The sequence below is a fragment of the Lichenostomus cassidix genome, chromosome 1 (assembly GCF_008360975.1).
Source record: "Lichenostomus cassidix isolate B80296 chromosome 1, HeHo_3.0, whole genome shotgun sequence".
NCBI lineage: Eukaryota > Metazoa > Chordata > Aves > Passeriformes > Meliphagidae > Lichenostomus > Lichenostomus cassidix.
Window position 1 is genome coordinate 65,963,489 of NC_139479.1, and position 25,038 is coordinate 65,988,526.

General features: G+C 34.3%; 1 protein-coding gene across 8 annotated transcripts in view; it reads right to left on the reverse strand.

Annotated features, from left to right (window-relative positions):
• The window catches only part of NBEA (neurobeachin), a 470,218-nt gene that overhangs the window by 354,706 nt on the left and 90,474 nt on the right, over window positions 1-25,038 (reverse strand). For all 8 annotated transcript variants that reach the window (XM_085061526.1, XM_085061583.1, XM_085061573.1 and 5 more), the window contains exons 6-10: window positions 19,938-20,064; window positions 12,371-12,490; window positions 8,402-8,548; window positions 2,620-2,817; window positions 2,079-2,212 (exon numbers count right to left, since the gene is read on the reverse strand). In XM_085061526.1, coding sequence (XP_084917652.1) covers window positions 2,079-2,212; window positions 2,620-2,817; window positions 8,402-8,548; window positions 12,371-12,490; window positions 19,938-20,064 — 726 coding nt within the window. The remainder of the gene's footprint in view (window positions 1-2,078; window positions 2,213-2,619; window positions 2,818-8,401; window positions 8,549-12,370; window positions 12,491-19,937; window positions 20,065-25,038) is intronic.

A 25,038-nucleotide genomic window follows, 5' to 3' on the forward strand; every position in this document is an offset into this window, starting at 1 on the left:
AGAATAATCTAACACATAAGGGGGAAGAAGGACCCACTAAGGGCATCACTTATTTCACCCCTCAAATGAACATTTTCATGTTTAGCACTCTTTCCCCATCACCTCCTTTCTTTGGTCCCCAAAAAAATTTATTATTTTATTTGCCTACTTTCTTGTTCACTTCCAGTATTATTGGTCTTGATATCTATACGCCATTAAACAAAGTAAGTGAAAATAATTCACATACACCAAAACTGTTAATTCAACATATAAGTTACACCTCATCAAGCAGCCATTTGCTTAATTTTTTTTTTCAATATGTTCTTGAGTTAGGATCACATCCTCTTGTATTATGCATTTGTACAATCATATAGCACAATGAATTACAGATCTCTTTTTAGAATATAATCTAATTATAGAAGAAATGCATTGACTTATTCAAGAACAATTTTTTTTTCTACTTACAGTTCAACTAACTCCAGAAATGTTCTGTACATTTTCAGTTAAACATTATGAATGTTCTCCCTTGCTGGGTAGACCACACACTTGGGAAGAATTAGTCTTTATCTCAACTTCTAAAACTTACATTCCATTAGCTCTTCATTTTTAAACAGATCTAGTTATTGCTTTGTCATCTATTAGAGATTCAGCTCAATAATGAATTTAACATATATTTTATTCCCATGTGGGGACACATACACACATATTCTTCCTTAAATAAGAATAAAGCATTTTTGCCTTCTGCTTTGCCAGTAAATACAACCATACACGATTTTTTTCCCCAAGCTTATTCCAAAACAACCATTTCTTATTATATTTCACTTGCTTTACAATACTTCAATGCAAAGTACATGCTGCAAAACAGACTTAAAAAAATAAATGTTCCACATGAGCCAATACACAACCAGCTTTTCTGTCTTTCAAATTTGCTGGCAATTTTAGTATAATTTAATTATTTTCAGTTAACTAATTTTTTACTGAACTATCCCATGCAATAAGAAATACCCAGATTAATTAATAGAAGAATATTCTTAACCAGGAAAATAAGCCATGTGCTCTGCATTACACACCTATTTTATCACTTAATTCAAATAGAAAAGTCAGCTTATCTTGGCCCTAAATACTGTTTTTTAGCACATTTTGCTTACAAATAATACTACAGTGAAACACCATTCCAGTTCTTCTGCACTACCTTTTCAGATTTGTTACCTCTAAAGGTTTAGGCCACACGTTTTTCTGGAGAAGTTCAGATATCCTGTGTTGCCACTAGGACAGGAGCCTGCCCTGACAAGCAAGTGGCAGGACATCTTTCCAAAAACAACTGTAGCTGAGGTAGTTTTCAGCAAGGAGTCACCCTCTCTTGAGGTATTTAAAAGACATGCAGATGTGGCATTTAGGGATGCATTTTAGTGGTGTACTTAGCACTCCCAGGTTCATGGTTGAACTCCATTATATTAGAGGTCTTTCCCATCCTAGAGGATTCTATGATTCTAAGTCAGCATGGCTACTGACAGACTCCTAGGTAGTGCTTTTCAGGCTCCAGTGGAAGCATTATTCTAATATCTGAGCAGGCTTTTCAACATAATGATGTCTTCCGTAGTATCAGAGGACAGACTTCATGGGGCCCAGCTTAAAACTCTCTTGGGGTGCCCCCAGTCACCGCTGCAGATATAATATGGCCACAAAACACCTAATCATAGCTCTGTGAATTTCTGACCATGCATTAATAAATTGTGAATGCTACGAAATATGAATTCAAATGACACAAACTTTGAGAAGGTAAACAGCGTTGCACTCTCAAGTAAAAGCACATTAATTTCTTTCAGAAGTTAGAAGAACTGTCATAAAACTACCCTTAAAGACTCTAGACTGATTTGAATTCATTATTTAATCATATCAGTTTTATGCCAGTTGCACTGGGAATCTCAGCAGATCAATACAATTTACATATTGTACAGTAAACTACCTTTTAAAAAATAGTAATTTTTTTAAAGAAACAAAGTTAAAATGTAGAAAAAAATTATAGAACATTCCCACTAAAAATAAGGAAAAATATTATAAACTTAATTTAGTTTTTATCTTTGTTAAAAGAGGCTTACCAAACTGTTGTTTCCACCTGACTGTCATGCAGCTGTCGATTGTCTAACTGGGCAAAGAGAGGAAAAAGAACCTGGATCCCTCCAATGGAATGAATTGCACTGTGAATGGAGTGGGTTACAATAGCTTTCACATCCTAAATATATAAAATAAGGGAAAAACCACAATTAATCTAAATTTTAAAGGACAGTTAAAAATATAATTTTGGAGCACTTTAACACAGAATTGAGTGCAAACTTTTTAAAACCTTTTTTCATTACTTATATTTCAATTATAATCACTATATTTAAAGGCAAACATTAAACAGAAAATTTTCAGTATCACGGTAAACCATGCCTTATGGTATGTATTTCTAATATATAGACTATATTTCTTATGGTATATTTTTTTCTTGCTTTAGAAAGTTAGCAAAGAAAGTACAGTTCAAGTGAAAATTGAAGACCTGACATAACACAAAATAACAATCTCTGTATACTAGCGCACAAATCTCTGTGTGACGTTCAGCTAAGAGTAATCAAAGAATATCAACTTAGCAGCACAAACCTGAAGCATGAGAGCATGGGGGGAGTGTACAAAAATTGAAGGATTCTCCTTTGGTGAGGATTCAAGGCATAGCTGAGCATCGGTGGCCTTTGCATTATAAGTAAAAGCAATGCTACTTGCAAGTTTCCCATCATACAGCACTTGTTTATGGTGTTCAGCCAGATGAATGTCACTCTCGGATTTAAATTTGAATGTGCTCTGAAAAAAACCAAAAGTTTTACAAAGTAATTTATTTAGATAAATTCCTTGCCACAAAATGTACAAAAACTACATCAGACTTGAGAGGGAATAAATAAACTACTAAAATTTGTTTGCATTTACCAGTAGCTTAATACTACTGAACAATGAGATATATTTTTCTTTTATTTACTCTACACCACATCCATGTGACAATACAATATTTGGGGTTTTATGTATTATCTCTCCTTTCTGCATCAGTGTTTACAAGTTTCAGAAGTAACTTGTAAAAAAGAAGTAACTCTTAAAAAGAGTTTCAGAAGTAACTCTTTAAAAAAGTCACATTAACCAGCCATAAATATTTTAAAATAAAAATTAAGCATAAAACACATTAAAAAAAAGAACAAATTAAATGCCTTGTATTTTAGTTTATATAAACTCACTGAAATTCGAATATAAAAAGCTATACCATGTTGATTAAAGGAATACTATTTTTGAACAGCATTAAAAACCATGCTTCATTAACAGTCAGGTGTATATATAAAAAGCTATTTATACTAAAATAAAATCAAAAATAAATCATAAATACCATATTTCACATTAATCATTCTCAAATTCCGAGTTTTTCCAAGGAAGACTGAAGAATGTCATTGTTATTTTTAAACATATCATGATTCATAGCTGATCTGAAACTAAGTTTTCTGGCAACACTGACAAATCACTAAGGCATGAGAAGATAGATTACTGTCTTTCTGCAAAGCATTGCCAGATTTACTTGGCATGTAACTATTGCATATAACAATTATTTAACAGTGGCAAAAAGCTAGTAGTAACACAGTAACACAATACAGCTCTGTAGTGATACAAGGAAAGCAAATTTGTTAGAAATTACCACCATTGAATGAAGATACCTATCTATCTATGAAATGTTATTTCTAAAATATTTACTCAGTTTAAAATTATCTATTTCTGAAGTTCTATAGGAATCATTTCCCTTGCTTTCACTGGGAAATATAGTGATCACAGTTCTCTTTATCCCATTGGTCCTACCAAATCTCCCCTTTCCCCCCAGTATGAAATCCTGTATTATGAAACTATTGAAAGTACCACCACAGGAGGTTTTGTTATCCATGCTAGAATTAAAACAGGCAACTTATAGGCTATCAGCTGCTCTTTCCAAACAAGTTAGAGGTTTCTACCATTTATGCAACTCCATAAATCCCATTCAGCCTTTTCAGAACTCTCAGGGCTGCTAGAAACCCTGAAACAAAATTCTCTTGATTACAGCCAAACAATGGGAAAGCTCATCTGCTCAAGTGACTGACACATGGCAATATAAGGCCTGCTGACTAGCAGGCCTTTGTATGTGGGCCACAAGCTGAACAGACTGGCCACCTGACTGGAGCTTTGGAGAACCCTTGGAGCACATCTGTTGGTCAGCACTGTCCCAGCCTTGGTGACGTCTGGCAGCAGGGAGGCTGCAATGCTGAAAAGGTACCATAACAGAAAACACAACCAGGAAAGGCAAATGCATGGGAATGGCAAGTCTGTGGCTCAATCTGCATTTGACAGCAAGGATAATATCTTCAGCTCCATTCGGAGGGGTGCTGCCAGTAGCTGGAGGGAGGTGTTCCTTCTTCTCTACTTAGCATTGGTGAAGCCACACCTGGAGTTCTGAGCTCCCACTGAGAGCCATGGGCTTACATGGGCACAAACAGCGCGAGGGCACCAAGACAAAAAAAAGAGCCTTGGATTTAACATATTGTATTTAAGGTAAAAATGTATACAGGATCCATATAAAGTATGTTTATTGCTCCTACAGGAATAGAAAGAGAGAGATGAGAATTACTCCAGCACTGTATTGTCCAGTAAAAAAATCTGTGCTTGATCAGGAACACTGCTTAAATACCAGCAGTTCTCTCCTTTCCTTTAGCAGCAAGAGTATGGCTTTTTGATTTTGATTCATTACATTTTGTCCCTGTAGGTTCAGTGATCATACATAAAATGTTATCTTGTACTATATAATTGGTTTAAGCACATTTAAATTTTCAATGCTATTTTGTGTATGTGGATGCATGAGTATATTCTTACTCCAACCTTCTTATGTGACAAAAATATTGATATTGCAGCACTGATCAAGACCAAACTCAGATGCAGCAACATATGGAATAATCTGATAACTTGCTTTGAAATGCCCAAGGGAAGGCTAAGAGGAATGGCACAGATTTGACAGGGCTATTAGAACAGGGTTTTGAGGAGCATCCTTTTATAAACAGCACCAAACGCTGTTATCAGATGCATCACTTCCTCTCACATTACCTCCCTTGTCCCTCTATTCTATTTATCAGCCCCTCGGGATCCCAGCACAGACAGGCTTTTCTCTCTGCTGCCTGGGAACAAGGATGGGCAGCAGAGAAAGCACAGTGAGAGCAAGAATACTGCTCTCATTTCCTTTTGCTTTCTTCAGTCCTTAACAACTGAAAGTGTCAGTGGAGTAGGTAAATGTCCTGTTCAGCAATGGCAAGGCTCAAAATGAGATTGCTTTATTACAGATAAAACCTCAGAATGCAAATATTGAATTGCAATACATTTCTACTAAATATAGTTTTAAATTTCAAGATAAATTATAGATTAATTTTGGAAGACTTAATGAAGAAGAAACAAATCACATTGTTCTATTGCCAGTATATTTGCCTCTCTTCCCCTCTTTTCAATAGCTACTAACAGTGTCAGTTTTTCAATATTTTCAATATTTAAATATTTCAACACATAATGTAACTTTTTTTTTAAAAAGCCTTTTGCTACAAGTGAAAATTTAGTATTTCAAATGAAAACATCTATTTGCTTAACGAATTGTTATATTAGGGCATGCTGGTTATAATCAAATGCACTAATAAGGACATGCTGAGCAAGATCAGCATGGAAGTATTATGAACTGTTTCTGTGTTATTACACTCTGCATAAGCATGTCATGTGCAATAAATAACAACTTTATACATAAATATATAATTATTTGATATGTATCATAAGTAAGACTTGTTTTAATGACTTCTCTATTCAATCCTAAAATTAGTTGCTTCTACTTGCACCACGGAACAGGTGGGACAAGGAGCAACATTCATTTTCATTTGTAGATCAAGCTCTCGTTTTTCCTGAACTTTGTGGCTTTGGTGTAGTTTGCATTACTATATAATATGTATATTCTCAGATAATGTGCAAACTGTCCTCTATGCTGGCAGATTATGCAGATTTCTCAGTATTCCAGAGGTCTTAATGCCAGCATTGTAGACTAGGGGAATTATGAATGACTGTGAGGGCAGCTGAGTGAGAGGCAAAATCATAGTCTCTTCTCATAAACAAAGTAGATAAAGGAATGGTTGCTTCCCCTAAAGAATCAGATCTGTAGATATTATGAACCAAAGTATGAATTGTAAAACAAAGGAACTACCATATACAGTCATAGAAAAGAAAAAAGATCCATATGAAGACATTTTCCAAAAATGCCCAAATATTTTCAATAACCCTATTTTTGGAGAAAAAGTTTGGCACAACTGGAATTCATAGGACATGTAGTGAACTACTAAAGAAAAGTTTCTGAAAGGCCAGCTTGCATCAGCAAGTTGTGTAAGAGCAAGAACATGATCTAAGGTGCAGTAATAGAAGCTATATGCCAGTTGAGGCTCCCTTAGACTATTAAATTCTATACTGAAGTATTCTGAACTGGTGGACCTTTTCACCAGCACAGAATCTGAAAGCATTTACAGAAATAACCTTAAATGAGATATGAAACAGGCAGTCTTTGAGTGAAGCTACAGTTGGTGCCCTGAAATCTCTAAATTACAAGACATGGTTCCTTTTTTGGTTGTGACTAGATCTTGTGTTGGAACAAGGTCAGAAAAAAGTCTTGTCTCTCATTTTTTGGGGGAATCAGAAAGTCAAAGAAATAAATGTTGATATTTCTAGGGTACTGCTCTGGGAGCCTGTTCTTTTTAACTGGTATTGAATAGTAAAGTATACTTCCAGATTTTTAGACAAGGAAGAAAAATCCTTCAGAGACCAAGGGGGCATTAACTGTGCTGAGAACATGACCCAAATCTAAAATCACAATACATGAAAGAATAATTTCCCAAAAATATTAAATATATCTGACATTTAAAAAAAATCACTAAGAAGCTACAGGTGTGCAGAAACGTAGTTTAAGGGAAGCTTAACGCATCGAGAAGGGCAATTTGACAACTGTAACATGGTTAGTGCAGTAACTACTGGAAATGTCATTTAGCATGAAAGCAGATATCCTTATCGACCCCTTCAACGCTCACAAAATATTACATAATAATTTTCACTTTTTAAAACACATGAAAGCCTTATTCCTATTTGTTATCACTTCTGTATGCTTCTGCATACTAAAATCCAGTAATTTATTAAAATCATAAAGGCTTACTACATTTCTTATTAAGAAGTATAAGGTCACATTAATTTCTTTTTGTATGAACAAAAAATATTTGCAGAAATGTTTGTCCAAACAAAATACAGTATTAAGTCTGAAATAAAATGTTCCTTGTTTGCACAGGAGATGGACCTTTCTTAAATCACTAAACATTTTTAGTTTCAAGACAGATTTTAACCATCAATCATATGCAACAGACTTCCTCTTCTCTAAGTAATCCTGACATATACATGGTTATTTACACCATATACATACATACCAGAAAAGATATTTCCAACTCTCCCTGTCATTCAAGTGCTAGCTATAATCAAATGATTTAGAGTATGCATTTTCAACACACAAAATTAATACTATTAGAATCTAAATGTAGATTTTTACTTGTGGCATTTAAGTTTTTATTGTCAGAGTATATGATATATGTTGAAAAGCCAAAAGTCCAGTTCAGATGAAACCACAGATTTCAAAAATTAGGAAAAAGCAAACTTGGGAATAACTGATAGTATAAACTGAAATTCAATATTGTTTACCCAGGGTTAGATTAATTTTCAAGCATTATCCACTAAGGAGCTTCTGGAGATTCCTGCAAAATATCTGTGCTGTTTTTCTTGATGAAATAATACTATACACAGCAATTCCAAGACATAAGTGTCTGGCTAGAGATCCAAGTTTATGCATGCACCATTAATTTGTCCAATCTGTCCCCTCAATGCCTCGCAAAGCATTAGTAAAAAGCTCAACTTTTACTTCAACAGGACTGTCTGAAACCATGCATTTGAACAGAACTGGTTTATTATGCCTTGTTTAATGTTAATCTGCCTTAACTCAAGTTTTTAAATACAAACAGCAGAGAAGAAAGTTATTTTTCTGGTATTCACACCACCAAATACAAAATTTCTCTAATCTGATTATGACCCAAAGTAATAAATTTCACATACAAACATGTTTCAGCTCTGCTCTAAACAAAACTTGCATCTTTCAAAAAGATGGTAGAAAATTAGGGCTAGTTAGGATACTCGACAAAATATGCTGCTGAAATAAATCACATGGAAAAAATCTATGTGATCCTAAAACGAATACTCACATGCATATATATCTTTCAACCATATGTATCAATCATTTTCTTTTTCCAGTTTTATGCTTTTTAAGATCTGGTATTACCTTATATCCAGGTCCTAACTGATGTATTGCAAAAATCTGTGCTGGGTTGAGTGCTTCAGTGAATACATATACTGCTCCAAGCTGGCCACAGAACACTCTATTTGCATCAGCAGTCTCCGAAGATCCAAGAAAACATTTATCATAGCTCTGTATCAGAAAGAGGCAGTTAATAATGAAATAATATTAATGCACAGCTACTGAAGCCACAAATAAAGGGAGGCTGTAATTAAAAAGATAAACCAACCATTATCAATCTTTTATTACTTTCCTGTGGTGAACAACTTCATTTTGAATATTGTAGCACTAATTGTTTTAGAGGTCCATATGACTGGCTGCTAGGATTCATTTTTTATTAATTGGTCAACACACAACATAGAAAATTAGAATAGTACATTCAAGTACAAAATAATCCCCCCTGTTGCCTTCTAGGAATATGAAACACTTGAAGTTCCTTGTAATTGTACTCAGAACTCCTACTGCTAATACACAAGAACACATGCTGAAATGCCCTCTTCTTTCACTGCTGTGCTAATAGAGCTAAACACCTCTAGCAGAAAAAAAAGGAAACAAATACAAATTTTCTAATTTGCAGCTGTTGCATAGTTTCCCTCTCTGACCACAGCCCATAAAGATTTGGTTTGACCTTGAATCCTCTTCTGCCTTCTTCTATACCCACAAGAGTTCTTATTTTCCATTTCTTCTTCCAAAAACTGTCCCTCCCTTCTGCTGTTCTCCATCTGTCCATGTCCTGTTATTTCAGATTAGAAATTATTCTTTGTGACTATTTTGCAAGGATTTGGTAAAGTTTTTCAGGTGCTTCCAAAAAAACCTGTCTAGAACAAAGACCTGAGTAACCAGAAAACATGATGCAGAACAAAAGGACACCAGAAGGAAGCTCAAGGATCTTTGAAGGTTATTGTCTCAGCTTCCTTGAGTCACATGTACTTTATTGAATGGAAACAAGGATCTGACCTCACTTTTTGAGCTGAATCAGCAAACCAGTAGAGCCCACATCAGGAAACCTGCTTTGTCATCTGGCTTGACTGCTAAGATTTACCCTAAGGAAAACTCTTGTCAGTCTAGAGAATGAAATCAAATATGGTGAACTGTTACAGCAACTGGTCTAGGTGGATAGCCTGTTAACAAGGAAAAGGTCTAACGACAGGCAAAGATCTGGAGCTCAGCTTTGAGAACAGGTGAGGGAAGTATCGAGGATTTTACCTTGATTTATCCTCCTTGGACCAAATACCTCTTTTATTTTTTTTTCCCCTTGAAACTTCTATTTTTTTAAGCAATTTTTTGGACAAAATTAAAAAAACTTTTGGCAAAACCCATACATTAAAATTGATTCATAAAGTCATATCCAAGGTGTACAGTGCAAAAAATGGGTTAATTAGACCACTTTGACTCCTGATAAACCTAATGGTGAAATTTTATAACAATTTTGAGTTACTTTATTCAAGTTCTTCTTAGCCTTGAAGGCTGTCCTGACACTGTGCCATTACTGTCAGAAAGTGTTACAACAATTAATGTTGAGCAATTACCATTTTCAATGGTTATTTGAGGAATTTGTCTGTGCTACTGATGCCACTTTTTTCCTAGTTGATACTTAAATACTCTGAGACTCAATCCCTGCCTATTATAAGGGTATTCTCCTGGATTCCTCTAGTAATCATTAATTGTCCAACAGCTATTGTAGCTCTCAACAGATTCTGAGTTATAATTATAGTTAAGTTCTAGGTTTGTTAACCTGCAGTAATTTCCTGTTCTGGCTTATTTCATTCTTCCCAGTTTACACTTTCCCATTTCTGGCACTTCATTCTTGATTAGGGGTTTCCATTATTTTTAATTGGAGGGGAGGGCTAACTCCTGAATTCTTGGTAATTTTATTCACTTCTGTTCCAGATGCCAAGTAATCTGTAAACTTGATTTATTAATTAATTAATTTATTTAGAAATCAGCACCCAATACTCATAGCTCATTTGGTCTTCCTCACTCTATCTGACATTTCCATGGTTTTAAACCTGACAGACACCAAGTTTGCTTGCCTATTTTTGTACATCCCTGGTAGTATGTCATTAATAACTCCAAGATGCAGTGAGTGACAGATTTACTTCACTCACTCCCTTGGCCCAAAACCTCCTATTTTATTTAAATTAAAAAAAAATAAACTCTTGGGATTTATGGATCTTGTTATTTAAGGATTAAACTTTATCCTTAATAATCTTGATAGTTATAAGCCTTTTTTCAAATAAGTGTTACTAATGCCATTGACCTGTTGGCTTTTTATCACTTAAGTGAACTTTTTTAGATCCTTCCATAGCTTCCTTATTCTACAATGGAAACGCAAAATTCTGTGAAAGATGCCAAGGCATCATTAATTCATCTTCATCCAACTATCTGAATGAAAATCTTCCACCAAGCCTCTGCATCACTGTATTCTACACCTTGAAGAGAACAACAACAACCATGTGCAGCTCCTGACCCTTCCAGTTTTCATAACTTTTCCTGCTAAATCTGTCAGTATAAACTACGTAAATACTCCTGCAAAAAACAGGATGTAAAGATAGAATTACTGGCTGACTTACAGTGTTTTCTTTTCCCACAAAACTATTATGGTAAGGTATTTTCTTGTCATCTTGCAGGAGACTAAAATTATATCCAAGTGTAATGGTATGAAGGGAGAAGTTAACAAATAACTGTTTGATAATTGCTCAAGACTTTTCAAGGGAATGCTTGTAACAATTCAACCTTTATTCTCCTACAGTTAAAGTTCCACTACAAGAGTAGTAGAAGTTCTACTACAGTTCAAACAAGAGCTTCTTTTCCTAGATAATGCAAAATAGTGCTAAGAAGCCTGTGTACATACTCCCCTGTCCTCCCTTTTATGTATTTTATACATTTGCATTCATACAGCCTTCTTGAATTTTTCAAAATTTCTATTCTACTTCCTACTATTGATAGAACAGACTTTTGTTATTAAAAAACAGAGAGCTAATGATAACTAGTGTCCTTTATAGGTTAGACTATTCTCCAGTGGACAAAATAAAACCCTAAAACATATATAAGACTTACATCAAAATATCTAAAGCTTGTTAAACCAATTTCACCTTAAGAAAAGACTGTACTTCTGTTTCATGACAAAGTAGAAAGGAATACACTGGAGAAAATACAAACAGAAGGAGGAGCTCTTCCTGCTAAGCATTTGTCATTAAGGATTACAGATCCCCACACCATATAAGCAGTAACCCAGCCCAGATCCTCTGAGACCTCATCTGGCTTTTCAGTCAGCACATTCTACTTATCACAAAAAAATTAATACTACCAAGGAGAAACCATGCTCTGCAAAAACCAGAACGCTAGCCTTTTCTTGCAAGTAGGAATGCCACCAAAAAACCCCCAAGGAATGGAAATTAGAACCTTTGGAATGCAGAGCTCTCCTACTTTAATTAACATGTAATATTTAAACTCTCCCTTTCAAATCCAATTTTGCCTCTAGAATTTAGCAAAAGACAGTTCATTTCCTTAAGTACAAAAAGGCTTCCTTAGCCCTTACAGCAGTCATAAAATGAAAATCATATTATAAATAAAAAATAACAAAAGTGTAGCAAGTTGATGAATCAAGAACCTCTGAAATTTTATCACAGACTTAGCTGAAGGCAAAGCACAAGCAAATAATTTTTCCTGCCTTCCACAGCCATAACTTTGAGATAGAAAGAGTAATATTTTCTGCATTAGTTTCAGGCTCTCAAACTTTCCAAAGCTGAAGGTACAGAGAGAGAGCACACACACAAAAAAACCCCAAAAGCCAATAATATTACATTTTATTAAGTAGAAAAATTAGTAAGAATAAATGAGAATATTTTAAAAAGAAAATTTGCAAAGATCTTGAGAAAAAAATGTAGCACTTTTTTATTTTTAAACCTTAAAATGAAAAACTATGAGAAAGGAAAAACAATAAAATCTTACATCATTCGTGTTGACATGCCAGGCCATGTCACCATAGGATACCAGCTGCCCATTCACGTAACAGCGTATTTCACTGTTTCTCCACCGATTGTAGATGTGTACAATGCTTATCATGTACCACTGGAAAGACAGAAAAAATCAGTACACAGGGGCAGCTTTTGTGCTATAAAACATGCAGTTAATGAATGGCACTAAAAGTAAGTGACCAGTCTCATAAACTTACACAGACAGATGAATCTTTGCAAACACGTAAAATTAAAATTCAAGTCAGTGGGACTTCAAGTCCAGTCAATAGAACTGTGCCTAAATGTAGTGATGTACCTACCTGCATTCCTTTATGGGATTAGAGGCAAAAATGCATACATACAATTTAATTTCAACAGTGCAATTTAATTTAAACACTCTTCTATAAAACAAAACACAGCTAAGTTTTGATGGGAAATCCAGAGCTATGTGCTCTTACCTTAACAAATTCATATCACACACCTCTGTCTTTGCATCAGAGCTGGCTATCAGAAATTATTAAATAAATAGAAAAAATTCACAGTAGAAGATTTAGAGCCCAGTTTAGGATGCAATCCTGATTGCTTGCTTTGATATTTTTCCTCTATTCTTTACCATTCCACCAACTTTTGGACAGCTGTCATATCATTAAAAATGCATTAAATAATTCAACAGAGAAGGCACCACAATTAAATGCTTCCATGTACAACTATGGCGATCTTTCCCATAATTTGTTTAACAGGAATCATTATGTCCATGACAAATAAGTTTGAGAAGAACTATGGAGTCCTCTTGCTTGGAGACATTTAAAACATAACTGGACAAAATCCAGAGCAACCTGATCTAGGTATCCCTTTTTCAAACAGGAAGAGACCAAATGTTCGCAACACATCCCCTTCCAAACCTATTGACTCTGTGAAAATGTCAGCTTGTCTTAAAAATATCCTTTTATCTTCTAATAATTTGGAACAATAATTGACATTTTCATCATCATTCCCTTCTGGGTATCTTTTTCAATTATTATATTTTTATTTCCATGTACAGATAAGTCCCTTTTTTCAAGGTACAAAAGTTCTGCAACCCATGGGGGTGGTTGACTCTTCCTGAAATGGGATAAGTAGATACAGAGCCTACTAATATAAAATTCTGTCTCTCCGTATCAGAGAAAATAAAAGCAAATGTTTTCACATGTTGATTTTGAAATTAGACAAACCCATAATTAATAAAAAAAAAAAATGCAGCAAAACACATTTTGACAATAAGCGTTACAGAAGTCGTCAAATTGAGCTGTATTCTGTTACACGTCTGTAATATCTATAGATATGAGATTACACATATTTTTACACATCTGTTTCTAGATATTAAAATATTTTTTTATTTTTCCCTTCTTAAAGCCTACAGCTGACAGAAGATAGAAAAACGATGTTGATCATAAATAATACTTTAGAGTATCTCATTTCTTCCATTTCCAACCAAACAGATTTATTGGGCAATATTGGATTAAAGAAGTACTGCTCCGTCTTTGGCTTTTGAAGACACGTATGGCAACTCTATTTTTTTTTCAAGGAATCATGTACGAAGTAATTTTTGTCAGTCACTGTCAACCTCAAAAAAAAAATTGAAAAACCTAACTCAAAACTCACAAAGCAAATTTTATTTCCTACTTTGTAATCAGATTTTATTTAAGGAAGGAACACTCACTATAAATTCAGCAAAATATTCATAACTCAATGTCTAGATGTGTAACTGCTAATCAGAAACTAAGTCCAAACCACATGACTAGAGCTTTCCTTACATCATTACTTCTTTTCAAAAGCTCCATACAACCTAACATAAATCTCTCAGAAAAATATTCCCACGTTCTCATTCCTTTAATGGTTAATTTACCAATAACCTCCACCAAGTGATGCTGATTTTAAATATTTTCATCCTAACAGCAGGTATTCTTTGCACTGGTACTATTCAAAGTTGCACCTTTTGTGTATTTATTCATATTTTCAGGTATGATACTTTTGTAGCAGAAATCAGTTGACAATCCCTAAGCCCCAGGTTTTATCTATTTATCTATCTTCTGCCTGTGATTTTTCTTTTAAAGGGTTTTAAAGCCCTTCTGAAAAAATACCGATTTGTAAGGCTGTCTCTGGGTGTAGCTAAAGCTTAACAGATGATTCATTCATTTGGAAATAAATAGTTTATTACCTTTGTTGAAACACTGTCCACAGAGCCTACAAGGAACTAAAATGAGCAATGCTATCTTGGGAGAACTTTGGTGTTCACATCAAACTTTAGGAAAATTGCATAAACTCCTTTTTATAATCTTTTTCCCTCATGTTAACCCTCATACATGCACATGCAGCTTCTTTTAGTTCAAGCCTCATTTCTTCCAAGCAACTTTTCTGAATCTTTAGCATCGCTGCTGTGTCAGAGCACTGCCTATGTCTGTTACTCTCACACACAAGGCAACCTCTAAAAAAAACTCCTCAGCTCTGATCTTCTTGAACACGTGCATAAACACACCTGTGTGCACACAGTCTATCCCAGCTCACTACTGTAACTAATCCAGTCAAATACTGCTTTTTGTCCTCCTACCCTTGAATTAACTAAATTCACATCTTAAATAGCGACTTCTTTTTAGCCAGGAAAGTATTCAAGCATTTAAAAAATGGTTTACTCTTTTGTCTCGTATTTGTCACTATCAATCTAGATAAAATGAGTAATGTAGGTTTTCAAAGCTAATTCCTGAATAGAGGATGACAAACTCCACCAAGTCCATGATGCATTCTTCGCAACAGGAAAACAAAATCTGAGATTTCTGCTTGCTCACTTGATTCATATCCTTCCATCACTGTATTTTCTTGAATATAATTCTCTTATCACATAATTATACTATTTTTTTAAGGCTTTCAGATGAGTATAATGCCTAAAGGTCTTCAGGGATCCACACAGTGTGTATCAACTGGCTCACAAACCTTTCCTTATGCAAAGTGAGAATCTTTAAAAAAATTCAGTGGAAGCAGGGGACAAAAATTCCAGTGCAGCAGTGTCGCTGTTGAGCCGCTAGCAGAGAAGAGGACCCCAGCTCTCAGTGTAGCAAGAAAAGCGTTTATTATTTTGATTTCCGTATATATATAGACTTTTCAGAGGTCGCCCAGATTGGTCAGACAGAAACCTCTCCCTAGGCCTAATTGGCCAGGCCTGAACTGTCCAAGTCTCGAGACACTGTTTGAAAAACATCCAGACTTTATCTTTGTTTATAAAACACAGCAAAATGTTCTCACGAGAAAGACCTGTGCTAGCCACACAACAGCACATTGCTTTGTCCCAGATAGGTTTATCTGTGTATTTTCTAATCCTTACTTTGCATTTTCCTGGCTTCTATCCCAGTTTCATGGCAAAGAAATCAAGCATGATTATATCGTATTATAAATATCATAAAATCCATTTTCTAAAATTTGTGTTATTGTCCATCCACAATTTCTTTGGAAAAAAAAAATTATGTACCCCAATTGAAAGTTTGGCAAATTTTGCATTCAAATTTCTTTTGAACTTGGGGGTGCCTACTCTAAGGTCCTGGAAATTAATTACTATCTCTTCTATACATTTCTATGTCTCTTCTATTCACATTTAAATTTCAGACACTTCCTCGGACTCATCCCCATTGAGTCGCCTTGTAGTAAACAATGATGGAATTAAATAATTTAGATTTCTTGCCATGTTAATATATCCTTCTAGTGCTCCTATTACGCCTCAGTCATCTAATGGGACCTATGGACTGGAAAAAAAAATTACTTGTCTAATAATTTTGCACATAGTATGCTATAACTTGTACTTTTTTAGGTACTCTTCATTTTCAAATTCCTGAACAACTTCATTTTACTTAAAGTGATCTGTACTTTGCTATTTATGTATGCTCACATACGTTGTAAGGAGCTTTTAAACACTGTATTGGATTTTTTGACTAATGGTGTATTTGCTTATAGTCTTTTTGTATCATTGCATTTAGGCAATTTCTCTAGCACCAGGAAATGCATTTTTTTTAAGAAGGAAAGGCAGAATTTTGCAGTTCCTTTGACACTAAAAATCATTAATCCTGCACATCTAGAATTTTCTGCATTTTTCACAACAAATTCAAGCAAGAGTCAATGTCTGAACTCTCTGAAAGTTCCCCAAATAAATAAATCAATCTAAATGTTTGTGTCATTTAAAAGTTTGCATTCCTTTACCAGTAAGGTACCACCCATTTTATAGCAAGGTAAGCTTCTTTACATTAGTATGCTTTCTGATATTTTCCAGTCCATCACAAATGCTGTAACCATCCTTGTCATGTGGCTAACAATTTAATTGAATAGTATGGTTTTCCTACTGAGCTGCTGATTTTCAGAGCACAGAAACCCTGTCACATACTGAACTTATTTACCTGATTAGGCTAAGTCTTTAATACAGGCCACCAAGCTATGGGCAAGGCCTGCCCCACTGTCAGTCATAACTGTGACTACTGATGGGCAAGTCCACAAAACCTCTGATACTTCTATTATGTCAATACCTACATTTAAAATAAGTAATTCCAACTTCTTTTCTTTTCTTTTCTTTTCTTTTCTTTTCTTTTCTTTTCTTTTCTTTTCTTTTCTTTTCTTTTTCTTTTTTTTTTTAAGATATGTAGAGGCAGGCGTACATGTATGTATCATAACCTATTAGTATCTATGTCTCATCTATATGAATGCTCTTTTCTGATGCTGTACAGGCTTCTTTTTTTTTATTTCTGTATCGTGTATCTGAGTACATGACTTTCAGCACTATACTACTACACAACAAACCAAACCAAGTTGTATGATCTCACATACAATTTTTCTTCAATTTTTAGTTGAAAAAATCCTTTTTTTCCCTTAATCGTCAAACTCAGTAATACAGTTTTCTTTCACATTCATCTTGCAGTTGCCTTCCCCATATTATTTTCTCAAAAATGCACAAAGCCCATGCCTCTCTGCTGTAACAAGAGCTTCTTTAGGTAGTACAAAATGACACTTCACTAAGCATTTTTTATCCTGCTGAGACCTGTCAAGCTTAGTCACCAGCTGCTAAGTCACTAAGTCATATTCCTACTCCACAGCACAGTACAATCAGAGATGAGGCATCACACACTAAGTGTTTCCAGGATGTGGAACTTATTTCTGTCTATGCTACAGCTAATAAAGGTCTTCAGGATTAGAAAGACACACACACACACACACACACACACACACACAAAAGACAAAAAAAAAGGCTATTTGCTCCTGACTACAATGCTTTCCTGTTACACTTTCCCAAGGATTTGTGCTGAGGCTGAAACTCAAGGGAGCAAAAACCACTGGGAGTTACTCACACAAAAATTTCAATTTGGAGTCCCAAAAAAGCAGTAAATGTATTAAACATAACACTGCCAAAGCTAGTTTAGCTCTGTTGAGATGTCAGGCTATTATTCTACACCCACATTTTCTATTTGGGGATACGATACCAAATTTCTCCATATATTTTTATAAATGCTTGCTTTTACAGTACTAATAAAATGCACCAGTTGAAACCTAAAGTAACCACTTGGGACATCTTAAAGTTATAAACTGAGATTACATACTGTGCTGTGAATGGCGTCATATGACACAGTTAACAGCAGGAAGATCTTCACATGAACACAGGAGCTCTCTGACCTGCCTACATACATGTGACTTACATACAGAATTTCATTGTGATTCACCAAAAAATTTTAAAAAACCACCAAAACACATTATTTAGATGTTTATTTAGGATGATGTTTCTGAGAAAATCTATTGGTGAAATGTCTGTGAGTGAATGGCTAGGGAATGGTATATCTGATGGCAAAAAACACTCTTCTCAAATTAGCATTTGGACAGTTAGCAGCTTTGTAAATGAGTACACATTTTTTGAATAAATATCTGCACAAAATTTGCACAGTGAAACCAATATCATATCTAAATAACATGAAGGAAATAAATTTACATGTTAAATAGGATAAATTTTGACTTGTTAGGGCCAGGAATTGTATTTGAAAGGTTTTATTTCCACCATTATGCATGATGTACCTTAACACATACATGTAAACACAACTTAATGATGGAAAAAATATATATTAAACCACTTTCAAATATATTCTAGAATATTAATTTGAGTTACTTTTTTAATCTGACATATGACCCAAAGTACATGAAGCATGAACTTTGGGATTTGTAAAGCTAACATGGGAGTTATATTTGGATATACTTCAGCAGATCAGCTGATTTTGATTTGAAACTGGTATTCATCAAATGAGATATACAGGTACTTGTGTTTCAGAATTAGCTATTGTGAGTAGAACAGCAAAAGCTAAAATTTTCCAGAGTTGGCATGAAGAAAACTAATAATTCATTAAAAATAACCAAAAGCATATCTTGCTAAAATATGAAAGACTATTTGCTCATCAACAAGTAAAGATCAGCTAGATCCCAAAAGCTGATCATCAATAACGTAATACCACAGTTAACAATTACAATTGTTGCTAGATTCAGATGTGCAACTTAAACAGAAAATTGAACTGTCATCAAAACACTTTTCAGGCTACAAAATTGAATAAAATGCATCAAACAGTATTTATTCACTCCGATAGACTCAGCAGCTTATGTGTTTATAAGACTTTATACAAACCTGAGTGATATGCTAGAAAAAGACAGTGCTTAGTTTTAAGAAAACCACAAGTGACCTCAAAGTTACATGACAAAATTAGAATGGGATATTTTGAACCACAAATACACACCGAGAGAAATAGTAGAACATTAAGGTGATGTGTGAACAATGGCATTCCCTCCCTAAGAGATAGGTTTCTCAAGCTAAAAAAACCCAAACAAGCACTGATATTCAACATACAAATTTTAAGCCCATAAAAAAATTAATGAGCTTCACAGCAAAATATACACAAGACTGATATCAATGACAAACACATAATGCTTGCTGTACAGAAAAGTCAATTCTTCAGTCAACGAACTGCAATACTGAAGGACGCAAAGTAATTTTTCCCCTAGGACTACTAGGCATAGAGTAGAAATGAACACTAAAATGATCTAGAGGTGTAATCAAGATTTACTACAAAAAATGAGAAATCCCAAAACAGCACTGACACAGAAGAAAGTTCAGAGCCTTACATCATACAGCATCAGTTAATGAAACTATAGCATTGCCAGCAAAATTTTTCAAGACATTGGCAACTAAGTTAGCAGGTACAGAACTTTCAGAAATAGAGTGATGGTATTTAAATATTAAAATGAGCATTTCACAAATACTCAAAATTCTTCTCCATCTGATGCTAATTAAGCAGTAATTTTGAAAAGCAAGCTGAGTTTATTGAAGTGTTACCCTATAAATTATTACCTTTTTCTTTAATTGATTCTGAACTATAATTTAGCATGACCATTAGAGCAGTTACTTCTAAACAAGAACTTATTCCTAACACTATGACACTAAAAGGATTTTAGCCCTTTTCCCAGAAGCAGTTTATCACATTTTCAGTGTTATTCTTTATTGTAAATACCATTTTGCTTACCTTGCGTGGCTGAAAGTCATACTTCACACAGTGCTGGAAACCTTTGCCTTTTGATTTCAATGATGTAACTATTAAGCAGTTGCCAACAAAATGAGCAGAATACCCAACACCTTTGCTAGTGCGGAAGCTGAAAAGAAAGAATTATGAATGAAATTGGGAAAAGGGGAATTATTGTTTAATAAAAAGGTCCAAATATCACATTAAATTGCCACGAGAAGGAAAATCAATTCCTACCTGGAATGGTGAACCTAATTTTCTTCCACCATTCTTTTTGGAGGGCTACTCACATTTAGCACTTAATTGATTCCCGACTACATTTTAAAAATCAGAACTTTTTCTTTTTTTTCCTAAGATCCAAGAAAAATAATTTATATCTATCACATTTCCCCCTCAGCTTCTTAATTAATCATCATTTAAAATAACACACCTGATTAAAGTTGTGAAGAAATATCCATTACAGAATGAGTGTGAGATGCCTTGCAATTTTGGGGGGTTCAGAGAACAATGCGGCTGGTGTGATGTATAAATTTCTACTCAAGATAATTGCTCTGCACAAGAATTATTTTTCAAGATTTATGAATTAATTATGCTAATGATCCATGAAGTTTTAACTTTCTAAGTTGTGGATTTATTTTCATTGTCAAATGGTTAAAGGACTGCAATTTTAAGAAAGTAAGTCTAACAAGGACTTCCAAGCTTTCTTGTGATAAATATAATAAAGACAGATAATGCTGAAAGCTCATATATTTCTCCACTTACATTTGAAATCAAAAGCATTTTAAAGAGCAATTCTGGACTTCTTAAAAAAACACTTTGCAAAGGTGGAAAGTTCATTAATGACATTCACAGAACAATTTTTAAAAGGCAAGTCCATATCTACAGCTATGCTGCTTAATCACTTCTGAAAAGCTAAGTACAATGAAGAGCAGTTTGCTATCAATAATATGGAGCACTCTTTTATACAGCTTCTAGAGTTTTCCTTAATAAATAAGCAAGGGCTGAAATACAAAGTCTAGACAGTGAATTTCATCTATGAATTCTAAAATGAAGCTTTGTAAATAGAAAAAAGACACTATTAATTTTGACCATTTGTACAAAATTCTAATTGCGTACAAAGTCCACTAATTAATACTTTCTCATTCTCTTAATGTAGCTAACTTATAAAATAATTTTATGTTATTGCAATAATAATGCTTTAAATGGTTTCTTTGTTGCAACATTTTCATCAAACAGTTTTACTAGTTTTTTTCTAGGACTATTAAGAGATGAAAGGTACATGCAAACACTAAGTTCAAATTTCATCCTAATAGCTGGGGAAATTCTATATTTTTAGTCTACCACACAAATACAATCTTGATTTTAATATGGAAAAAATTGCATATTTAGTGACCTAATTCGATCTTCAGAAACTTACAGTTAAATCTGTATGTGCACATTAATTAAGGAGAGAATCAGATTTTCCTCTTTGCTCACTGTCAAAAAAATAGCTGATAAACCATGACCTTATGAAAAAAATAAATTCCTTACAAGATAGGTGTTGTGATTAGACCCTGAGGTGGTCAGGGCTGAGACATTCTTCTCCTATGAGGGAATTTATAAAGGAGGAAAAAAAGAGACATTCAAATTCTCAAATTCTAGAAAGCCACTTCTGTTTCAATGAATTAGAATACTTTTATCAAATTTTAAAAGCAGAGTAAACAGAACAGGAGTATTAAAATCTATAGATTATTTTTCTGAACCCTAATGGGCCCTTGCACAGAAGTTCCTACTTCCAGTCTTGAAGTATATATAGAATATATCTTTTTTTTCCCCCAAATTCAGGTTGTATCCTCCTCATTCATTCATTCATGTGCTTCTCTACATAGTACACAATTCTCTCTCCACTCAAGCTCTTGTGCTGAAAAGGAACATTATTCCCTGCCACTGCCTTTAGTAAGAGCTTCCATAGAACTCTCTTTGCAAAGAAAGAAATAACAAAGCTTCTTTAATAAACGTAAAATGTCTTCTCTAAATAAAACTAAGACATAACCTAAGAATGAAGACAAAAATTACATGCTGTCCATTACCACTGACCTCAACAATGAAGACACTTTATAACACTGCCATTCCCTGGCATCTTTTGAAGGCTATTTTTAACCTGGATCATGCCAATGATCTGGCTTCCACAACGACCCCATAGGCAGCTGTATCCCTCAACAAAAGGAGCAGTGAAAAGCCTCGTGGAAGAATATCACTTATATACCCATACAATCTGCATTATCCGTATACACAACCACAGCACTGAATTTTGCACAATAAAATGAAAGTTAAAAAACTTAAAATACAGCTCTTTCAATACAAAACTGAATGTGTTGAGAGATAATTTGAGACTGATTTATCTCCATAGGGCCTTATGCCATTCAAAGAAGTTTTCAGCAGGTAACTGCATCTCTCACATTGTCAAATTTGTTTCTCAGCAATGTAAGTAATCTCCACAGTCTAAAATGATTTTGTTTAACAGAATATCATTCTGAAGGATATTAAAACAATACACAGATTCACTACGTTCTGACAAATGATGTTGTATTATTTGATTATAGATGTCAAATACAATCTTTTATTTTACATTTCCAACAGCCATTCATTGTAAATATCATGATGTTTTACCTGATAAAAAGATCACCAATGTGTAAAATGCATCCTACTACTCTGAACAAGAGCTAGAAAGCATTTTGAAATAAAGAATATCTCTTGAAGAAATGTCTACATCTTAAATTTTTTCACCTTTCCTATCCCTCCAGGTTACTGGGCTGATTTTATCACCATTATGGTCAAATCAGACTGTTTCTGAAATTTTAAATACTGAGCTGTCCTTATGTGTGTAACTTTTGTAGTTCAGCACATGAACACAGGAAAGCAAAGAATTAATGAAAAAGCTACTAATTTCTTAGCAGGGCTCTTTGTCTTGGAATAGAATGAATGATGTTATAAACATGCAACTTAGCCAAGATTTGACTTTTTTTCCTCTAAATTAATTAGAATTCTAATACAACAGTAGTTAAGAGACTGAGTATTCAAATATGTTCTGTTTACCTCAACATCATACGACATAACACTAATCTTCACATTTTCTCTCTCGCCAAAGGTAATGTAGGCTAGGACAGGTCTCTAGGATACTACAAAGAAATTATCTTACCAATTACCCACATGTGCAGAACTTGCCACATGCAAAGATGAAATGCACAGAGACAACAAAGCAGCACTGTCAACAGCCATATAGTTTTATAAGCCTTAGATTACCTCCCTTAGCAGCTGGAACACAATTTTCCTACAGTTCATTCACATAACCTTTACAATTATGTTTCATTTCAGCTGGTCTCTCAAAGCAGCTTCTGAATGTTATTACACTTCGGTAGCAAGAGAGCATTCTTCTATTCACTGGTGGAACTGTTTAGGGATTCCAGTTTCTTTACCTTAGGATTTTCTGAGCAATTTAACACATGATCGTAGTACTGATATTGATAAGATATTAATTCATTCTTGCCTGAAAGGTGTGGGTGAAATTTGCTTTCTACTAACTTTGGAATTCCACTGTATGTTTTTGCAACTGTTCTGCATTATCTCGATTATCATGTGCCCCAGAGAAGGTCTAAAAATACTAGACAGCTTGATTTTTGGTTGGTTTTTTTTTCCTCCCTGTCTCTGCATTTGTAAAACTAAATGTGAAATGCACTTTCAGAAGTTTTATCCATTCTTCCATTAAATGCTTGTGGACGCACTTGGCCAAAAAACAACAATTATGACAATCCAGCCTCAGTTCACCTTCTAATTCTTTTACAGAACCTGATACATAATCTGAAAAAAAGGACCTCTGAAAAAATAACAAAATAAAACAACAGAAAAAACCCCACTAAAAATCAGTCTTAGCATCTGGATTGACTATTTCTAATTCCAAGGCTTACTTAATAGTTATGTTATCCATCCCCTTTTTTAGCAGGAACAAGTAAAGTGATTTAGAGGATGGAGATTTCCCAGTTGAGCATGCTTAAGGTTAGACCTAAATATCTAAATTTGCAGTGTCTTTATGACAAAGAATCTACACCTTATTTTTAAAGAAACAATTCCATCTATTATATTATGATTAGGATTATTATTTATAGTGTCTTATAATTGGGATAGTTAAAGTGACCATAGTACTGTGTATCTTAAAGTTGGAACTTTCCTATTTTGCAGTGTACAGTTTTGGATGTCAGATTAAAAAAAAATGATTATAAAATGTATTTTCCAGGGGACAGCTCACTCCCAAGTGTTTTCTGAATAGCACCAATTTTTCTCATGGTCTCTTAAAAGAAGTAGCAATTCTTCAATGTAAATGGCATTCCAGTAATGCTTTTGCCAAGATTTCAGGAAGGGATCATATCACCTTTATTATCCTGTTTGGACTATCCTTTAAAAGATCGTGTTGGCTCTTTCAGCTAGAGCAATAAAAATGCATTTTATGGTCAGTTGGCAACCTACAATAACCCTTAACATCCTGCTGTAATTCCTGCTTTCTAATATATAACTAGTCATTCTGAAAGCATGGCATCCATTATCCACTGCTAGGTATATCATGTTGGTTGGCTTACACTAAAATCCCTGCTACAGAATTTTGAATCTTACCCTTTGTATTTGACTGCTCTGCCTTGTTGTTATTTATCGGTCATGCAAATGTCAGACTTCTAATTTTCTTCCAGGATTGTCACACTCAGTTTATAATTGGTAAGATAGCTACAATACTGTTCCAATACACAAGTGTTAATAGACTGTCAGCAGCTGCCCAGCAACATCCTCGGAGATAACTACAATTACTTTTTTAGAAAAAAATTAATTGGTTTACAGCTCTTGAAGTAGAATTTAGCATTTACCTAATTACAAAACAGTGGCAATTTTCCCTCACATCTGGCAAATGTGAAAGCATATTTTTGCTACCCGTCTCCAGTTTTAGGAATCAGTTTTCACATCATGGTTGGGCTGGTGTAGATGCTGCCTTACACTACAGAGGCACTGCACACACTTAAAGCCTAGAGTTACTTATATGGCCATTTTTCATGTAGTTAAACTGAACATATTGCATAACCAA